The sequence below is a fragment of the Heloderma suspectum genome, chromosome 4 (assembly GCF_057233095.1).
Source record: "Heloderma suspectum isolate Gila_16-S chromosome 4, 16-S_ref, whole genome shotgun sequence".
Classification (NCBI taxonomy): Eukaryota; Metazoa; Chordata; class Lepidosauria; order Squamata; family Helodermatidae; genus Heloderma; species Heloderma suspectum.
This window is the reverse complement of record NC_139461.1, coordinates 70,624,896-70,644,936: the sequence shown is the minus strand read 5'-3', so window position 1 is coordinate 70,644,936 and position 20,041 is coordinate 70,624,896. Positions and strand designations below refer to the sequence as shown.

Below are 20,041 nucleotides of genomic sequence, written 5' to 3'. Positions count from 1 at the left end.
TTCCTGGCTGGTGGGGGAGGGGTTTGGGCAAGATGGCCGGATCCACAGGTCTGTATGGCGGTGGGGGTGGGGGGTGTTTTGAATGGCTGAGGGGGCTCGTGGCGGGGCGGAGGGAGGATTCTCCTCCTTAGAGTTGTGGGTGGGGAGCCCGAGGCTGGCGGGCTCTGTCGAGGGCGGCCAGTGTCAGCGCTGCCGGGCTAAGGTTCCGGCCCCGGGGGTCAGGGTGGGGAGGCCGCGGGGTTGGCCCTGGGGCTGAGAGTCCCCCTGGCTGTGTGGGAAGAGATGTGGGGAGGAAGGGGCTCATATTGGGGCGGTCGTTCTTGGATTTATTTGGGGCAGGTAGGTGCTATTCAGGGACTTTGGGCCCTTCTCTGTGGGGGAAATTGCAGGGTTTGGGCCACATGAGCTGAGGAATTCCTTCGTCGAGTCCCCTCCCTTTCCAGATATAACACTGATAAATCACACACCCCTCCCGAAGGCAGAGCCGATCCCTGTAGAGTTTAGATGGGTTTTAACCTCACTTCGAAAGTACAGGTATTACTGACTGTCGAGTCTGCCGTAGATGTGTTTAACGAACAGATATGATGTGTAATTAAGTCCTGTATATTTTGTCCTAGTATTTTGCTGATTGCTTCTGTTGTCGTCTGCAGGTCAATGACTGGGTGAAAAAAGCTCTTAAATCTATTTATAGATAATCTCATAAACTTTCCTCCCTTCCCAGCTGTGATCTTGTTAACTGACTTCTTGCAAAACTGAAGAAGGAAATTTGGTTCTGCTCATGAGCAGTTTATGATGAAGCTTGAGGTTTTGCATCTCATTTCTTTTCTGTGTTTTCTTGGATCTTCGCTGCTGAGGCTGTAAGCTAAGGGAACCCAAAACTTGTAATACTTGTATCTCTTTCATGACTTCCCTGCTTTCTCTACATGCTTCCCCTTTTAATCCCAGTCCCGTTCCTTGCCTTGTTTTCTTTGTGCCTCCAGCCTGCCAGCAGTCCTATTCTCCTGACATTCCTTCTCTTCCTACTCCCCTCCTCATTATTGCCCAATCGTATCATAACTCTTTAATACCTTGTTCCTGTCCCCCACTTTTCATAGAATGGTAAAAGGGTAAACCTTTCTTAGTCTCTCAAGTCTAGTGTGCCTGTGAACCAGGGAGTGGCAGTTATTTACAATGAATGTGAAATAAATTATGTGATTATGTTTTTAGTGGTGATTTCCCTTTTTCACATACTGTCCTTTTCCTTTCTGGTCTTTATTTTGTATTAATCCAGAAAAAGTAAAAGGACATGGTCAATTTTTGCCTTGGGAGCACAGTATATTATCAATGCACACTAGTTGTGTATTTATACAAATATTGTAGTGCTTTGGATTTTGTTATTATATGATACATTTGATTCTCAAAGCCAACAATTATTATGGGCACCATCTCCTTGGAATCAGTGGTTGATCATAGATGGTGGCAGAAATCAGTGGATCACAGTTACTTCTCCTCGATAACTTGCAATTACTTGATTTGATTTTAAACATTGTTTCTAGTAAGAGGATATCTTTTGCACCTAGATCTTCCACAGCACTGATGGATACTGAACTTGTTAAATTATTAGCTCTAGTGTATTACTGTTGCTAGAGTATTCCATATCTCATATTACCAAACTCTTGTGTTTATAGTCATATCGAAATTAGTCAAATAAAACTACTGCATCAAAAAACTATTGATATATTTAACACACATCAGCAGTGACTCTTGCCAGCCCAAATAATGTCATACAGTGCTTCTAAAAGAAGGTCAGGCTTGGTGGGGTGATAAGAGTTCTGAGCTAAGATAGTGCACTCTGTCAAAGATCTTATGTTGGGATGTTCCAGACAAACAATTAAGTAAGCAGGTCCCAAATTGTTCAGTGGCTTTAAAGATCAAAATTAATTCTGTTGGGAAGTATTTTTTAAACTGTTAAGTTTAACAGTAGTTTCTACTTCTCAGCAAAGGATTCCTCCTAACTATATAGCCAAACCTTTCTTAATTCATCATGGTTATTGAATAGTATATGAATTCTTCAGTATGCAGTGAGAAAACAAGGGTGTGATAGCTGACTGTGTGGAGCAAGTATGCCAGTTATGTATGAATTTAATATTAGAACTCACCTTGCCATTGTGCTGGAGAAATTCGAGATGGACTAAAATGAGTTCGGATTTCTAAGAATCTGACCTGCTGAATATAGTCCTTGGACTTTTGGATCTTTTTTTTTACTTTCCTGAAACTTTTCCTACAAATATATTTGCATAATACTCAAGTTTCTGCTGAAACATACGCCATCAAAATAGTTGAATGGAAAGCGGGGCAATATGCTAAATGTTACATACTAACATAAATTATGTAAATTGTTGCAGTTCCTCTTAGGGAATTATTTGCGTATTATTCTGCATAACGGGGGGGGGGGGGATTCGAATCTGCCTGAACGGACACTGGAACAAACGACACTGTGCAATCCACAAAACATACACAGGATGGATTTCACAAAACCTGGGCATCCCTAGCTTCCACAACACCGATTTTTAAAATACTGTTGGTGTGACCTCAATTTTGAAAATGTTGTTTTGCATTAGAAATGTTAAGTGAACATAGGACTTGTATTGGACCCCAGTGTTTTGAACCTGCATGATCATCATCAGTTATGTGCCAAGAGTAAAAATGTATATAACATATGCCCAGACAAATGACTGCCTAGCTGGTTTTATTGGTCTCATAATGGTGGTGAGTACAGGCTATATTTATTGGTAACTGAATAGACAAGAAAGCCACAGTATTTTAAATGGCAGCTATCTCCATAAGAACTCTTGATAATTCCAAAGGGGGAAAGCCTTTTTAGAAAACAAAAATAAAACCTGGGTGCTAGAAAGCATCTAAAAACTGACTTAAAGTCCCATCTCTGACATGGCCCATTGTGTGGCCTTCAGTAAGCCATTCATCCCTGAATGGCTTTCCCTGTCTGTAAACTAGGATAATAGCAACCTACATCTCTGGTTTCTTGATGTTTTGAGGGCAAATATACAACAGGAGTGGAAAAATGATCAGGGTGCTCATCTTCCTTTATGCACGCGCGCGCGCTCTGTGTGTGTGTGTGTGTGTGTGTGTGTGTCAGAGAGAGAGAAAGACAAAGTCTGATCTCTATACTTGAGTTACATGTATAATTTGCTATTTATCTTATTTAATGTATTTTTAGCCTTGTTTATTCCAAGCTCAAATAGGGTGGTTACAGGCATCCTTTTCTACAGGTATGCTTTCTTGCTGATGTCTTGGGAACAGATGAACATTTCTGCAGTGCAGTTACACTAAAATTTTCAGTTTTAAAGATCGTTTGATAAGTAACCTTACCAATAGAAATGACAGAGGGAGTTTGGGGTGGGTGAACTTAGGTGGGGGACACTGGTAGTTGCTATATTAGCCTTCTTACTCTTCACTCCTGATTAAGTGTTCTGTGAAGGGGCTGCCATACTGAAACTACCAGTTTTAAATTTCTCCCTCAGTTAGGGGTACTGGCCTGGGCATGTAGACTATTGAGTTCTTGATCTGAGAAGAAAACAGATTTTCTTGGCCCATTATGCTACCTGTATAGCCTGTTGTAATTCTTACTCAGGCTGCCATATTTTCTTGTAATGAAAGGATTGTACTTAATATGGTACAAAGGCAGTATTGCCTTTTTACTGTGCTTTTATTTACTTTTAGTAAAAAGAAATGAGTAGAAACTGTAAGACAGAGGTTAGCCCACCCCTAATTTAGCAATAGTGCCTTGCCAAAGCTGCCCAGTGACTTTTCAGAGGAAGACACATTTCATCTTCAGTCTGAGGTTGCAGTCCTATATTCACTTGGGAGTTAGTTTCAGAGAATTCAATGGGGTATCTGAGTAGGCATGTATAGCAGAAGTGGGGAATCATATTCAGTCTGCGGGCCAGATTGCCTGCCCTGCCACAGGGCAGGTGACATCAGGGGCGGGCCCTGCATCCTGATATCACTGGGGGCCTGGCTAGAGTGCCGGCTGGAGTTCTTTCAGTCAGTGCTTCTGCCGGGGACCTGGCTTGTATCCTGCTTCTCCTTCCTCACACAGGAGCAAAGCACATTTGACCAGCACTTGCAGGAACATCTGCAGGTTCAGGCCTCTTGTGCAGCTGGCTTCACTTCACCTTCTCTTTTGTTGCTTGTTGGGGACGACATGGGCCAGATGAAGCATGTATTGTGGTTCTCCTCACCCTCAGTAAGAGAAATCCTTGCTGTAATCTCTGATCACACTTTGGAAATCACAACAGGGATTCCTTTGCCACATCCCCTGGTAGCTAGGGGATGGGGCCTCACCTGAAATTCCTCATTCTTGCTGTACAGGATTGCATTGTAAGTCCAGTTCTTATTCATTGACCTGCAGTGACCTCCTCCCTTTGAGTACAAAATATAAGATAAGTAGTAAATGGTGAGTAGGAATTTTGGACCATACGAACAGTATTTTATTGTTTATTCTAGGCATTTCTATCCTTCTTCAATCAAAACACTCCCAGAGGGGCTTACAAGAATCAACAGTCAGACAGTCCCTGCGTTCAGGCTCACAATCTGAAAAGACTGGAGACACAAGGGAAAGGATTGGGATGGGGAGCGGGGCGAGCATGATGGTGATGCTTGATTCAGTTGCCCAGATGAATGGGAATATAGCAGTTGAACTCAGGTTTGCACTGCATCTATTGTCTTTCTGTGCTGGCCTGTTCTTTGCTGGCCTGTTGTTCTTCTCTTCTGCAGTTTCTCTTGAGTTCAAACCTAATCTTCCATCTGCTCAGGGCAGGTTGTTTCCTCAGACTCCTTTCTGATGTCATGGGGGGGCGGGTTTCTGCTGGGAGATAGATGCTCACCAAGTTGCATCTGCTTCTTCTCCCATCCTCTTGGGGCAAGATGAAATAGTAGTGCTGCATTGGATCCATACTTAGTATATGTCTGTTTTACTGTGTAAAACTTCTCGCAAGAATTGTGGTAAACCTGCAAGCATTTAAAGTCTCACAAGGTCTCAGAAGCATTTAAGGTTTATATTAACATTAAAAAGGTTTTTAATGGACACCAGTGAAATTTACATAATATCAGTTTAGCTGGTCAGTCCAGCTAATATTTTTTTTAATTACTAAAGGTAATAGGAATTGAAAATGTTAAATATAACGTATTTCAGATACAAGAGGGAGGGTAATTTAATGCCTTACTGCTCTCTTGTATATCATTTACTACACTTCTATACTGCCCAATAACTGAACTTCTGGACAGTTTACAGTTAAAACTAGAAAAAAAACCACAGCATTTAAAACAGAACCTGCCAGTTTTCATATTTAGCATCTTGCCTCCCAATTCAAATGTGAATTTACAAAGTACTTTTAAAAAAAGTACACAACTCTCCTAATCTTGCAAAACAAATTATGCCCCCCCCCCCCCAGCAACCACCAACTGTTCTGGGTTTATTCAGTTAAAAAAGAACAACCCAGAAGTTTATTTTTCCTTTGATTGCAATGGCAAAGGAATATTTAGAAAAATCATGACCACAGTTTTATAGGATCCTTTCATTGCTGGTTTCTCTTGACAGATTGTAACTGACAGAATAAAAACAAAAACAGTCTTTTGCAGGAAGTGATACCTGTTTGTAACAAAACCATGTAGGGCTTTGCAAGTGTTACTACATTTCGTGCCAGAAAATGTTTTTATGGCCAGGACTTGGTGCAAGAACATGTGGATGTTCTAGATGGTCTCAGGGCATTAGTGTCTTTTTTTTTTTTTTACTTATCCAGTAATCATGAGTACCCTTACATAGCTATCAGACTTCATACAAAACTAGTTTCCAGGCTGTTTTTTTCTAAGGGAACTGTAGCTTCTGCAGCAAATGCAAAAAGCTAATGAGAGTTTGCTTCACACTCTCATTATGTCTCTGCCTCAGGGCAAGGAAAAAGGCAACAGTCACAGAGCACAGAAAGTACATTAACTCAGGGTTGTAATCTTCAGTTGGGGCAAACTTGCTCTTAATACCTGCAGTATTCATCATTGATGAGAACTACCATTAACACATAGGTTATCATTTGATAACTTGTGTGCATTGTCTAAAAGCTTGAAGATATTGTTGCTGCCAAGTGTGAATTACTCTTGTTAATAATGCTTTATTTATGCAGTTCTGAATTCATTTTGTGTCCAGTTTTCATGATGTTTAAAACACATGGATCTAATACCAATGCTAGTATTTGGGGAGGAAGCCATTGGTCCTCAAAAAAATGGTGTGTGTTTTTTAGTCAAAACTGTGTGTAGTCATGTGGGCCCTGAGGGGGTAGGAGAATCTGGCTTCTATTAGATATTGAATGTAGTTGGCTTTCTATGCTTAAAAATGTTTGTTGTGGTTCTTTTCACAGTGACACTTCAGAAAGTGAGTCTGAGCTACTCGGAAATACTATAAATGTCAAATGTTCACCATTTTAGTAATGATGAAGTAGTTCTGTTGAAAGATAGCAAGCAGCTACAGCAGTTCTTTCAAACAGTTACAATCCTTTTCAAGCTTTTTTTAATCTGTAATACGTGGCTATATTGTGAGGGGTTCTAATTCAAAACCTGTTTCCCGTGGTAACCACTGGGCACTATCAATCTTAGTTGGAAACAATAACAGAGCAATTTTAACAAGGCTTCTTGAAAGCATATCTTTGTCAAACAGAGAAACTGCTTACTTGACTAGTGTAAAGTGTGCTGTTGGTTGTGTGTACACTAACACTGCTTCTAGCCATGCTCCCTAGGAAGAGTAGGTAGGGAATATTGCAGCCTGATTATAATGGTGCAAATGCTGGTTTATTTTACTTTTTCTTCAAAAGCTGTGTACACTTGGGAAGTCCTGCTTGAAGCAGAACATTGTGGGGAAACTATAGCAACATTCCCACATTGAAGCAGTAGAGAAACAGCTTATGTCCTTCCATCCATGTTCTGCTAAAATAAGGAGTTGTGAGATTGCACTACTCAAGTACATTGCACCTTTACACCTCAATTTTTATTAGAAAGAAAACAGTTGCCTGTGGTAACCTTTGTATGATAGTGCTGAATGTTAAGCTATTATTCTAAAAAAAGTGACTACATTATTTAGAATCTTGTTTTCCTTTATCACTTGTTTGGTTTCACAGTATGGTATAGGTCAAATCATTACCCCTGTTGGTGTATTTCAGCATAATGGCTGCAAATTTAAATTAAGATATCCAGTATATTCTACTCTTGCTTTATCCATAGAAGTTTACAGTTCTATCTTCAGCTTACTGCGGATATCATCTGTTAAATTCCCTTGGCACTTTCCTCAATCCTTTCTCCAAAATTAGCCATGTGAGCATGCTTGTGGTCAAACCAACTTAGAGCTGGCATTGCATGCTTGCATAATTGTTGACCTACACAAGGAACCAAATGTATACATATCTGGATTAGTAATTTGACACAAGCATCAGCTTCACCTGCCAGTGCTATCGGTGGATTTGGAGCACTTCTTAAAATGCTTCCTTTTATTTGTAGGACAGCGATATATTATCAACTTCTTTCTCTGCAGATCTTTCCCGAAACATAGTCCTTGGTGAATGTGTGCTTTCTTGTATACACTCCTGTATAATATTTTTTATGGAATGAAAAATAACTCCACCTCAGATGTCGGAGTACTGTCCACTGAAGGCTCTCCATCCAAGCTTTGACCAATAATCCAACAAGTCTTCTGTTATTGCAAACCTACTGTGTTAGCCTTATTTTTCAATTTATGCCTTCTAATCTGAATTATTGCTGGCTTAATCATAGAATTGCAGAGAGTAATATAGTTCCCCTTAAATGTCTTCTAGTTGTATATTCAAAAGCAGAGTGGATGTAATTTAAATTTGCAAAGTGTACTGTGAATAATAAAAGTTTCATGGGCCCAGTTTGGATGGTCATACCTTGGCATAATAAGCAAAGATATGGACAAGCCTTTATCATGTGCAGGCAGTGTTCAGATGATCATATCTTGGTTTAATAAGCCTCTTTTCTGCTCAGGCAACTCCTTTGCTCTTCTCTTCACAGTGTGAGCAACCAGACCAGGAAGCCTCTAATAAACAATTGTTTCCCATGTGCAAACTGGGAAACTATGATTACTAGTTTTTAACAAGCCAGTATATTAAACCAGATTGAAGTTGGTTTAATATCCTGGCTTAATCCAAAACTGGTAACCATAATTTCCTAATCTGGACAAAACTATTCCCCAGTGACTTGCAGCCACATGTGAACTCCAAGAGACGCAGAGAAGAATCGAGTAGTGCTTACTGATCATCCAAATTCAGCCTAAGCAGTGCTTTCTGTTGTAATGTTTAGGAGGCATTCCCAGTTTTTTATATTAGAACTTTTTTTTCTGATGCAAAAAATTGATGAATTAATCATTAAAATAATGTTGGTCTTATCTGACTTCCAGTTATGAAATATGAGATTAATTTTTTATTCCATCATTTAAAATAAGACCCATGAGATAAGGCTAAATCCAAATTGGACTAAACCTATATCCAAATAATTTGATACATTCGCTGAGGAATGTAAAGTTCAGGTTCTTGTATGTATAATGACACTTCATAAGCGGGGATATGTTTTTGTAACAATTCAAATCTAATATGTTAACCTGCAAAACATTGTATATGCAGCAATTCTGAGAGATGGATTGGTAATGCCTGGGCTGGATGAGCCAACATGCTAATGGGTGAAGCGAGACCAGCTCAGATTTTGAACATTGCTATTTACATTGCTTTACTTCTTTCAAATAGTTAAGGTCCCTCGTAATTTTCGCTTGTTGGAAGAACTTGAAGAAGGTCAGAAAGGAGTAGGAGATGGTACAGTAAGCTGGGGCCTCGAAGATGATGAAGACATGACGCTTACAAGGTGGACGGGCATGATTATTGGGCCACCAAGGGTCAGTGCTAAAAGTTAAATCTTCTCTTTTAAAAAACACAAAAATACTATGTCATGTTCTAGCAGAAAGTGTGTGTTAACACTTGCAATACATGGCAATAACTCACAGTTATGCCATATTCCTGCTTTTAAGTTTTAATTAATTGTGAGTGAAGTCCTGTAAGGTTAAATTCTAATATTAATTGTCTGGTGGCTTGTAGCCAACAGTGGAAGTTACCCATAGTTAGTTTTGCTTCCTCATAATAGGTAGTATCAGTAAACCAGCATGGAAAGATTTCTGCAGGCCAAGAGGTGAGCAATATATTCATAATAATTAGGTAATGGCCTCTTTATTGGACTTACACTTGTCTCAGTACAGATTTGATAGTACAACAGTGCCTTCTGGTGGCTCTGCACACGCGTTTGGAATACTTGTGTGCAGCTGTGGCCTAGCTGCATATTCCTATTGAGTGCATTCATACTCTGGTGGTATTAAATATTTCTGATTAAACTGTAGTTTCAGCTCAGTGAAGAAACAGGACTTTTGCTTTCAGAAACATGGTTTGGTTTTTTATTGTATATTTATAATCTACCACTTTAATGTGCATCTTGATCACACTGATTCTTCTGGAAGAGAATACTCTCCTTTCCTTTGGTTTTACATGCACGTGTTCTCCCTAGCAGTCAAGAATGACAAGTAACCTGCTTGAAATAGGGATAGGAAGGGAGGCAGTTGGTTTGTCTTTCTAATGTGTACAAAGATCTGTTGCCTTCCCCTTCTTCACCTTGCAGGCCTACACATTCGCAACAGTCTGGTAGTGTTTGAGGTAAGGTGAATTAGAGAAGAGGTTGGGCTTCCTTTTTGGCATGTAGAATAAGAGCCAGTGCTAGGAGCTATCGTGTCGATAAGCCATCCATCTGCCTATGCTTTCCCTTCTAACTTTAGCCTCCCAGGTGTGAGATTGGAGGGGTAAGCAGCAACGTCTAGAGCATCTCTGGATACCATGCTCTCCTCTTATAGTCATGCACCAAAAGGGCAACCACTTTTCCTGCTTGATCCCAGATCCTGTTGCTCTTTGAAATACTATTTATCAGCCATTCATGTGACAGGCGCATTGCTAGTATCAGTATAAATAAGAATAATCAATACATCCTGGAACTAGCCAGAGCTTAATGGCTTCCTGTTTATTGGCAAAGTTGAAGACATTTGGTATAAATGGAAGCCTTAAAAATGGGGCTGTGTTTGCAGTAGCTTCTTTCACTAGTTTCTGTAGTTGAAGCATAAAATAGATAGCACCTTGTTACAGAGTTTGTGGGAAGGCAAGGAATAAGGTTAAATGTGAAGAACTTTTAACAACAAATTCTGCCAGCAGGCCAAACTTGCCGAGTTGGAAAACCAGAAGCATTCAAATGCTCAATATAAAATTTAATTATTTGCCACACTTTCAGATATGGCTTGTTTTTATTAATTATTCCATTGATATCCCACCTTTTCCCCTCTTGTAAGGAACCCAGGGTGGCTTACGTGGTCATCCTTCTCTCCATTTTATCCTCACAGCAACCCTGTGAGGTACGTTAGGCTGAGACTCAGTGACTGGCCCAAAGTCATGCAGTAAGCTTCATGGCCCAAGTGGGGACTAGAACCCAGATATCCCAAGTCCCAGTCTAATAACTCTAACCAGTACACCACACTTGCTGTCCAGTTTTAAGCTTCCGCTTGTATGTACTGCCTGCATTATGCTTTGGCCCAGTGCAAATAATATTAGTTTTAGCAAATTCAAACAAAGGGCACGCCCAGCATCAGGTAACAGCACCACTGGACAGTTGCCAGTGACCCAGACCCTTAGGAGGACCCACTGCCAACCAAAATATTGGCTACAGCCACTGGGGCCTGGCACTGCTCTCAGTGCTAGAGCCCAGATGACTGTCTGGCACCCACCATTTTAATTCCCCAGAGCTACACTACTTTGCAGCTCCAGAGGCATTGTGGGGGTATTAAAATGGTAGGTGATAGCAGCAATGCATACCAGCTAGACAGCTTTTTTGCTGCTGCTTTTTTGCTGCTACTTCACCCACCTGCCACCGTCAAGTTGAGGGCACTGCCGTCAAGGGGCTCACCAGATGTGGCAAAGCTATGATAAAGGGCTTGTTCATATGTCATTTCTACTTAAGAAATTCTTATACTCTGGCACTTCCACTTGTTTTCCTTCTACTTATTTTTGTTGGGCAGAAATCGCATGACCTCAGGAAACTGAATCCCAGAAAAACTGAACTCTTCTCCCCTGACCCCCAGTGTAATGATCAGAATTTTCACCACATGAGAGTCATCCTGAGGTAAACTAGTGGGGGAAACATATCCATCTTTGAGAGGGACAGGGGAGTTAAATACAACAAATCATGGGACCAACAGTGTGAAGTGGCTTATAGTCAACTGTAAAACTTGGACAGCTGGTATAGACTAAGATAAACCTCTGACTAAAGACAGAGAGGAGTTGGTACTAATTTTAGGAATGGTTCCCTTTTTTTTCCGTTTTTAAGGCAAAGCGTCCATTTAGTAGCAGAGCTGGGAGCCGTCTTACTGACCTTTCTACTTGCAGTTAGTAGTGTCAGCAGCACACATGCTAAGTGATTTAATTGTTATATTTGTGTTTATCCCATTATTTTCTTAAGGTCCTTCAATTCTATAAGTAGTGACTGAGATAGGCTAGGGCAAGAGAAGCCTAGTTGTTTTTTAAAAACCATCTGCCAATCTGCTACTTAAATATTTTTCACACAGTAGTTAAAGCTGAGGCAAGGTTGTCCTGCTCTGCAGAATGGGGATGAAGGGTGTTCAGTTCAGTGCTGTAGAAGGAATAATAAATATTCTTGGAACATAGCAGGAGGCTAAACCCAGCTGACTGGGAGGAAGCAGTCTGGATCAGTGATAGGAAATGATACATTAAAATGCTGTTGGCAGCTTCTGACTGCTTTGAAGGGAAAGGATACTGTATGTGCAGAATAGGTAAAAAAAAATTATTTGTTTATTTGGATAACTGAGCACAGAAAGGAAGGCGGTCAGAAGGATTAAGAATATTTTGCAAGGAATGCTAAAATCTATATAGCTTTTTTCCAAACTCAGGTTTTTGTGTGTTTTAACTCATTTAAAATGTTATATCCTGCTTTTCTCCTGTCAAGCCCCCAGTGGGACTTATACAACTTCCAAAACAACTATAATAAAATGCACAATCAAATTACCATTTAAAATTTCAAGCTAAAATAACTAATGTATAAATTAAAAACAGGAAAGCACAAAAATTGCATGTTTAAAACCTGAGAAAGTAAAACAGTTTTAGCTTTGGATTTAAAAGATAATGTTAATGATGAGCAAATGTTTCTGGGGTTGGTATTTTATTACCAGGAGACCATCACAGGAAAAAATGCTATACCTGGTCACCACCTTCCTTTTCTCTGAAGCTGGGGATCCAGCCATAGCTGTCCCCTTTGAAAATGTATGTTGTTCTATGTAAGAGAAGTGTGCTCCATTCCTTTTGATCTGCAATACTTAGTATTGCTTTTCCTAGATGGTCAAAGCTCTTCACATACATTCTCTCAGCAATCCCTATAGTAAACCATTATTATACCCATAGTATAGATGTGAGTCCAAGACAGAGACATTTTAAATGGCTGAACTGAGAATTGAACCAGGAACCTTCAGTTCATGCTCTGAATCACTGTGCTTGTAGATGGCTGATACGTTTTTAAATGTGAGGACAGCCATATTTATGTTTTCCCTCTTTATTATTTATTATAAAAAATTATGTACTGCCTTTTCAAATTCATGCCCAAGGCAACTAATAAGAATACAAAATTAAAATAAAATAAAATAGCAATTTACAAACTACAGAAAGAGATGAAAAAAATAGCAGCCGGCCAAAACAATAATAAAGCAATCAACCCAGCAAGTCAAAATCCTGCCTCAACAGGGAGGTCTACAACATATGACAGAAGGCTAATAAGGTGTGGATGAGGCTATGTGGGCTTTCCTGGGCAGGGAATTCCAGAGCCTTGGCATAGCCTTTAAGAATGTTCAGAGGAGGTAGCCATGTTAGTCTGTTGCAGCAAAACCAAAAAAAAAGTGTATGCCATAATACATTTATTATCAGTTAAGAAAACCTCCTCTCATGTTCCCACTAACCATGTCAGATGTTGGCAGACACAAAGGAGAGCCTCTCTCATACCTTAACACAAAAGCTGATTCATATTGAAGAAGACAGTCCTTCTGGTGACCTGGATCCAAGCTGTTTAGAGCTTTAAAGGTTGTAACCAGCAGTTTGAATTGGACTTGGAAATAAACTGGAAGCCAGTCATGTGTAATTTTGGGGGCAGAGGACTTCTGCTTAGTGGCAGCAGATTTTTAGGTGACCATTACGAATAAGGAAGCTTAATATTTACTATGTTGAAAAATAGCATAAAGCTTACCTTTGTTTGAGGGGAAATATAGGAGTTTTAAGATGGGCTAAAGGCTTAAATTCAGGTAAGTTCTGAAAGCAAGTGTGATTATCCTCCACTGTGTCAGCATCTACATTCAATCAGCATATTATTAGACACACAGAGAAGTTTCTCCTAAGCTCTATTAATCCTTTTCTATATTCTGTTGAGGTGTTTTGCTGTCAGTTGCTATCTTTCCTCTGTTTTACATACATATTTTTCTCTGTTTAAAATTGATCCTTTGAATAATAGTGGCATTAAGGAGAGGGGTTGTGTGTCCGTTGTGGGGAGAGGTACATTTGGGTTTTTCGTAGACTTCATTTTCTAAAAATCTTAGGGCAAATCCTTTCATGTAATAGAGCCTTCTCCAACCTGGTGCTTTCTAGATGTTTTGGACTACAACTCTCATCAGCTCCAGCCAGTATAGCCAGTTGTCAGGGATGGTGGGAGTTGTAGCCTGGAAAGCACCAGTTCTGGGAAGGATAATATAATATCTAAATGCTTTTCAAGAATGCCTGACATAATCTGTGGTATGTAGAGATGTAAAATTTCCAGAAATTTTGAAGCCATGGGGAGAAAACGGAAAATAAGCAATACTTTTTTGTTGTGCTTTTTACAGATCTAAAGTCACTTTGTTGCCTTAGGACAGCTTTCTCCAGCCTGGTACCCTCCACATATTTTGGACTTCAGTTCTCATCAGACTCAGGCAGCATAGCTAATGGTCAGGAATCCTGGGCATTGTAGTGCAAAACATCTGGAGGGCATCAGGTTGGGGAAGGCTGCTTTAGGAACATAAAGCAGCCTTTAAGGGCGCAATCCTATGTAGATAGGTGGCCACCTCCAAACTGGGAGGCGACCACCTATCCAAAGCAAGGCGGGAGAAGCATGGGGGCGGGGCGGGGGCTGTCATTCCCTCTGCACCTCTCCTGCCCTGCTTTTTCTGCTAGACAGCCAATTTCGGCTGTCTAGCCGCAGGGGAGTGGGAGAGGAGGCTGCTGTATGACACATAGGATACGCTCTCCCTGCCCCAGAACACCCCCAGCCCTGCCCCTTTTCAGCCACTCTGTGCTCCTCTTCTGAGCGTTGAGGATGGGGCTCCTCCACACTGCCTCCGAGGCAGCGCGGATGTGGGGGGAGGTCAGTTTTCCAGGAACCGACCTCGGAGTGCGGGCTCCAAGAAAACAACATATCCTATGGCCGTCTAGCCACTGTCTAGTTGCCATAGGATTGCTCCCTGAGTTCTTAACGTTATATATATAACTTAGTTTGCTCATAAAACTATCATTATATTTAAAAGCTTTTAAAAGTAAACTCAGTAAATTTGTAATTGTCTGAACGAACTATACTTAACATTTAAGATACCAAATGTGATAATTTTATGAGCAAACCAAGTTATACTTAACATATTTTAGGTTTCTGTTTTATGTCTGACAAGAGGGAACTTCAGCAAGTAGTCTGTGAAACATCTGACTCTAGAAGCCAGAAGTAGCAGGAAAAACTGGAGGCAGAGGAAGACTGGTATACAGCATCTGTTCCTGTTTATAAGGAAGTTCAGAGAAATTCCTAAGCCTGTTCCTGTTTGTGGGGTGGAGGTTAGGGAAATCTGATCTGAAGGAAAAGCTACTGAGATTTTATTTATCTGGAAAAGTCTGCATTTAGGAATGGTAAGCAACCATCTCTAAGAACCTTTCGGCAATCTCAACCTATTATTTGATGAGTGATGTTTTATTCACTTTATAAATCATTTTTGTGAATGCCCAGAGAGCTTCGGTTATTGGGCGGTATAGAAATGTAATAAATAAATAAATTCTTTTAACATCTTATTTTTTTTGTTAATTTTGAAAGGTTGTCTCTAGTTGTAGTGTCTATCCCATGCCTGTGCTGTAGGAATCAGGCTACTGAGTTACTTTTAGGTAAAGAGTATTCTATTGGCAGCACTTGGAAGGTTTTATACCTGAGGCAGCGTTACCTAGTGGTGAGTTTTATAGACCCAAGCCTCAACATTAATTTTTAAAAAGGAACATTGGTGGGCTAAACCTCATGCTGTTCCATCGCATCTGGTGACAGTGGCAGGATAATCTACAGTATTTGGGGGTTTTTTACATGTGGGATTTAGGTTAGAACTACATTAATTTACTGTTACAGCATCTATCCAGAACAAGCCCAGAAACACTGGACTCCGTAGAAGGAAAGCCAAACTGTCAGGAATACACATTTTCCTCCATATTATAATATGGGGATTCCACTCAAATGCTGGGAAACTGAGCATGACTTGGCACATCCCTAAATGTCTATCAGTAAAAGCTACATTTGATTAATAATTGTAATAAGGAATGGAAGAAATAACCATGCTGGGAATCTTAAAATACACATTTCCCCCCGGCTTCATTTTTTCCAGACATTTTACATCTCTAGTCTTTCTATATATTTTCTACTACATAGTTTTTAGAAATCATTTGTGGGGAGTAAAGGCTGGGTAACAATGTTTAAACACATTGTCTTAAATTCTAAAAGGAAATATTTCATAATCCAAAGCTGTTCAATTTTTTTAATTGGCGGGGGGAGTTTGTGGAAGGAGTTGGAATTTTTCCAGGTTTGCGGGGGTGGGGGCTTCATATTTCTAGTGGTATGTGTAGTACAAGAAAAGAAAATGCTATGAAATGGTGGTGCCAATTACTTCTTGCATCTTTTAGGCATGTTTCTTGTTGTTTTAGCATTATAAGACCTTTACTTGTTGCAATCCTGCTAAGGATGCTATGCATGTGTATCCCTAAATGGATGGGGAACCAGGTGTGCAAACGAGTCCTGTGTGTGCAGTTCTCCCCAATTCAACAGCTAGGCTGCATGCATGGAGCCCTCTTGAAAATATTAAAATTATAACAATCAGCTGTTCAGTAGGGAGAAGGAGATTTAATTCAGTGTCATCCCCCTAGCAGCCCCATTTCTGCCAAAACAGTTGATCAGCAGAATCTCACTAGTTTCGAAAGAGCTCTGCATGTGATCTCTTGGACTGGGATGACTAGTTTTATTTCAGTATTGTTTATTTTGAATGCATATTAGCTTTCAATAGGATTAATTCTTTTTTCTGCTCTCTGTTTACTAGACAAATTACGAAAACAGAATATACAGCTTGAAAGTAGAGTGTGGGCCTAAATATCCAGAAGCACCTCCAACAGTTAGATTCGTAACTAAAATGAATATGAATGGAATAAATAATACCAATGGAATGGTAAGTTGGCATGCAAGATGAGCAAGCTAGTTTATTTCTGTGTAAAAGCTGTTAAGGTTTCTAATGGGCAGAAAAAGTTCAAAGTGCATCTGCTATTATATGCCATGAACTAGTATATGGCCCTGTTGTTTGTTGTAGTTTGCCTTTGCTGACAGACAATACAGTTAAACTATGAAAACTACATATAGTGTGGCATTGCTACATGTGATCTTTCCTCAGCTGAGGAAAGCCTATGTGCGGCAAAGCTGGGTCTCTGACCAAACCAGCGGCTGGAAGAGAGTTTCAGACTGTGCTTCTGCCAGGGATTGGTGCTTCTGCTCACGGAGGGTTTTTTGGTGGTGGTGGTGGATCATCTCCCCCACCCCCCATGCAAGGTTCTCCATCCTGTTATAGGATGTCCAATAATTATAAAGACTCAACTTGGATTACTGTATGATATTTTCTCTTTATATCTATTGTGTATCCCAGACTGGTAAAACACAGAGGGGTGGCTCCAGATAAATGCCAGAGGCTCCCTGAAAAGGCTCAGATGAGGGTCAGAGGACCCTATTGAATGGCGTGGGGTGTGGCATAGGGGACTTCGGGGAAGGGAGGAATCTCCTAAAATCGGGCGGAGGCAACATCTATGAGCATTAGCCCTGGGGGGAGAGGTAGAGCCTTTTGATGGGATGGGGAACACCCAGGGTACGAAGAGTTTCTACTTCTGCCGCCCTCTGAATATGCACATTTATCTGGATCCTACCCAGATTATTTTCTGGCATTGTTTTCTCATGGCCTTTAAGGGTGCCTTATTCTTTAGTAACAAAATTGTATCAGCAAAGTATTGAAGAATATATCACAGGAGTTTCTGTTTTAAATACCAACAGCTACAAGCATCTGTCTGTCCTTTTTAAATAGCTTGAGTTTTGTCCAATAATGAAATTATTTGTGAGGAGCTGAGGAGCTGATCTCTTCTTAAAGATGAAGGAATGCCAAACTTCTACGAATTACCCAAGAAAAATGAATTAATTCATTTCGAGATTTACAGGTTTTTGAATATGCTCCTACAACAAAAATGGTCAGTTTTCTAGCATATCCTTGAACAATACTTTTTGTTTTCACTTGCCTTCCTCCCCTTGAATTGGTTAGTAGGAGCTGTTCCTGTGCTTTGAAAACTTTCTCTCTTCAGCTATAACAACTAAAAACCCGATTTTATTCAATGGAAACCAAGGGTGCTTATCCTAGACATTTGTACCCATGATTTATGACAAATTGTAACAATCAATATGCCCCGTTCTTAGCACTTCTGTACTAGCGCACCCAGTTTTAGCACTGCACCATAAGTTGGTGCTGTTCAGATTCTCTGTAACTTCAACTGAAAGCATGCCGCCACAATTATGGAATTGGTTATTCCATATTCCGTACTTAATGTTTGTTTTTGTTCTTTACAGGTGGATGCACGAAGCATACCAGTGTTAGCAAAATGGCAAAATTCTTATAGCATTAAAGTTATACTTCAAGAGCTAAGGCGTCTAATGATGTCCAAAGAAAATATGAAGCTTCCACAACCTCCAGAAGGACAAACTTACAACAATTAATTTTAGCTGAATCCCAAACTTGTCTTAAACAACTTCTACTTATGTTAATGTCTTGATTCAATCTCACAATGCAAACTACCCACACATTAAGTTTCTGCTGGTGTACATGATCTGGACATTTGAAAGAATATATATATATATATATATGTATATGTATGCCCCATATGTTTTCAGGCACAATCAGAGAAAAAAGGCAGCACAATTTTCCCTCTTTACCAAGGCACTCATTTTAAGCATAAGTCTGAAGTAGCCTAAAATTGGAGCACCAGTGTTTCAAGACGAAAGCATGACAGGAAGTGTCAGGTTGCTGTGGAATAATGTTTCAGAAAACTTTTTCTCAAGAAGAAAATAAAAAAACAAATGGCATGCTTTATCCATCTTGCTTTAGTAAAAGAGCTGCAGATAAAATTGTTTAAGTAGCAGGTACTGCAAATACCATTGCTCAACTTGTTTAATTTTCGCAACGGTGTGGGTGCTGACTGCTAGTAGTGACACAGAAATACGGTCAGGATTGTTTTGATACTTGTATTTATAAAATGGGGGAATGATTTTCTTTTAAGCGGCTCCTGTGTGTTACATGTAATGGACATTGCAAATATTTGTTTACAGTCTTTGTTCTAATAAACCATGCATTTAAGTTTTAGTGAAACAAAACAAAAAAGGAAATAGGTGTATGGATATGTGATTGAGAATAAAGTTAGTCTTCAAATGTAAATAAAACGTGGAAAGTATCCTCTAAGGCTGTGCTATTTCTATATTTAGGTTATGCTGGTAGTAACTTGTGAGAGCAAGAAGTCCAATGCTGCTCCTAATCTGTGTCTGACTTCCACTCTTGTTTGCTTGATAACTTAGGCTGCTGGAGCAATTTCAGTGGACCCATTTGCTTAAGAGACTGGCCACAGGTTAGGCTTTGCATGTATAATCCTTTGTCATTTTTTTAAATCTTGAAAACAGAATGGTCCTCTAGTTGAAACTCTTGCTGCTTTCTTGACTACTCACTCAGTATCTTGTATTCTTGTCATACTTTTTTGACTCTTATAGCAGATGTGCTATTTAAAACTATGATAAGGTTGTGGTGGGAAAATACATCTGCTTGCAAGCATTTCAGTGCTGTATTTTTGGGTGGCTTTGAGTGCTGTGGTGGTGCTGCTAGACGATTCAAAAGGCCTAGAGGGACAGTATAAGTTGTAACAGCCTGTGGCCTTAGAATAATCTCATTTTTAAAAATAAAAAATCCAGGAGTTGTGTAGACAGATGCATACACAATGACTCCCTAGCAAATGGAACACTGTTCATCCTCCAGCACCTGGCTTTCAAAGGTATACTGTTTCTAAACAGAAAAGATGTGTCTAGCTATTGTGGGTAATAATAATCTCCTAGTTCAGCAAAATCTTGTGTCAAACTGTTTTTTCTCTATTCAATTAAATGGGGAAGGGTGGGAGCCAAGATGAATTGGAACTGATGAATACTTAACAGATGACTGAGCTAGGAGATCCTTCTTCATTTGCCCACTCTCCCCCGCCCCCTCCCAAAATCTGACCAATTCATATATGAGGAGAGTGGAAGACCTTATGTGGAGCAGAGAGAAGTTCCCTTTCTCTTTCTCCTGATCTACGCCCACCCACACACACACCCCCACCGGTACCCCCACACACACACCCCACACACACATCTAAGCAGTTCTATAGCACGATGAACTTTAGAAGTGAAAAGGAATAGGGGTTAGTTTAAAGTATGCTAGGAGCAAAATGGAAGTACCATGTCCCATGATGTGCGCATATATGTATAAATTGCATATTTCCCCTTCAAAAAACATGGCAACTAGGAAAGGCTTAGCCCCCTGCAT

The 20,041-nt window shown here is 40.1% G+C and overlaps 1 protein-coding gene across 1 annotated transcript; it reads left to right on the top strand.

The window, feature by feature from the left end:
- Positions 1-9: 9 nt before the first annotated feature.
- Positions 10-18,915, top strand: UBE2V2 (ubiquitin conjugating enzyme E2 V2). Its single transcript, XM_084849599.1, has 4 exons — positions 10-48; positions 8,799-8,944; positions 16,493-16,618; positions 18,049-18,915. Exons 1-4 carry the CDS (start codon positions 33-35, stop codon positions 18,193-18,195), a joined length of 435 nt encoding a protein of 144 aa, XP_084705725.1. The 5' UTR covers positions 10-32; the 3' UTR covers positions 18,196-18,915.
- Positions 18,916-20,041: the final 1,126 nt, after the last annotated feature.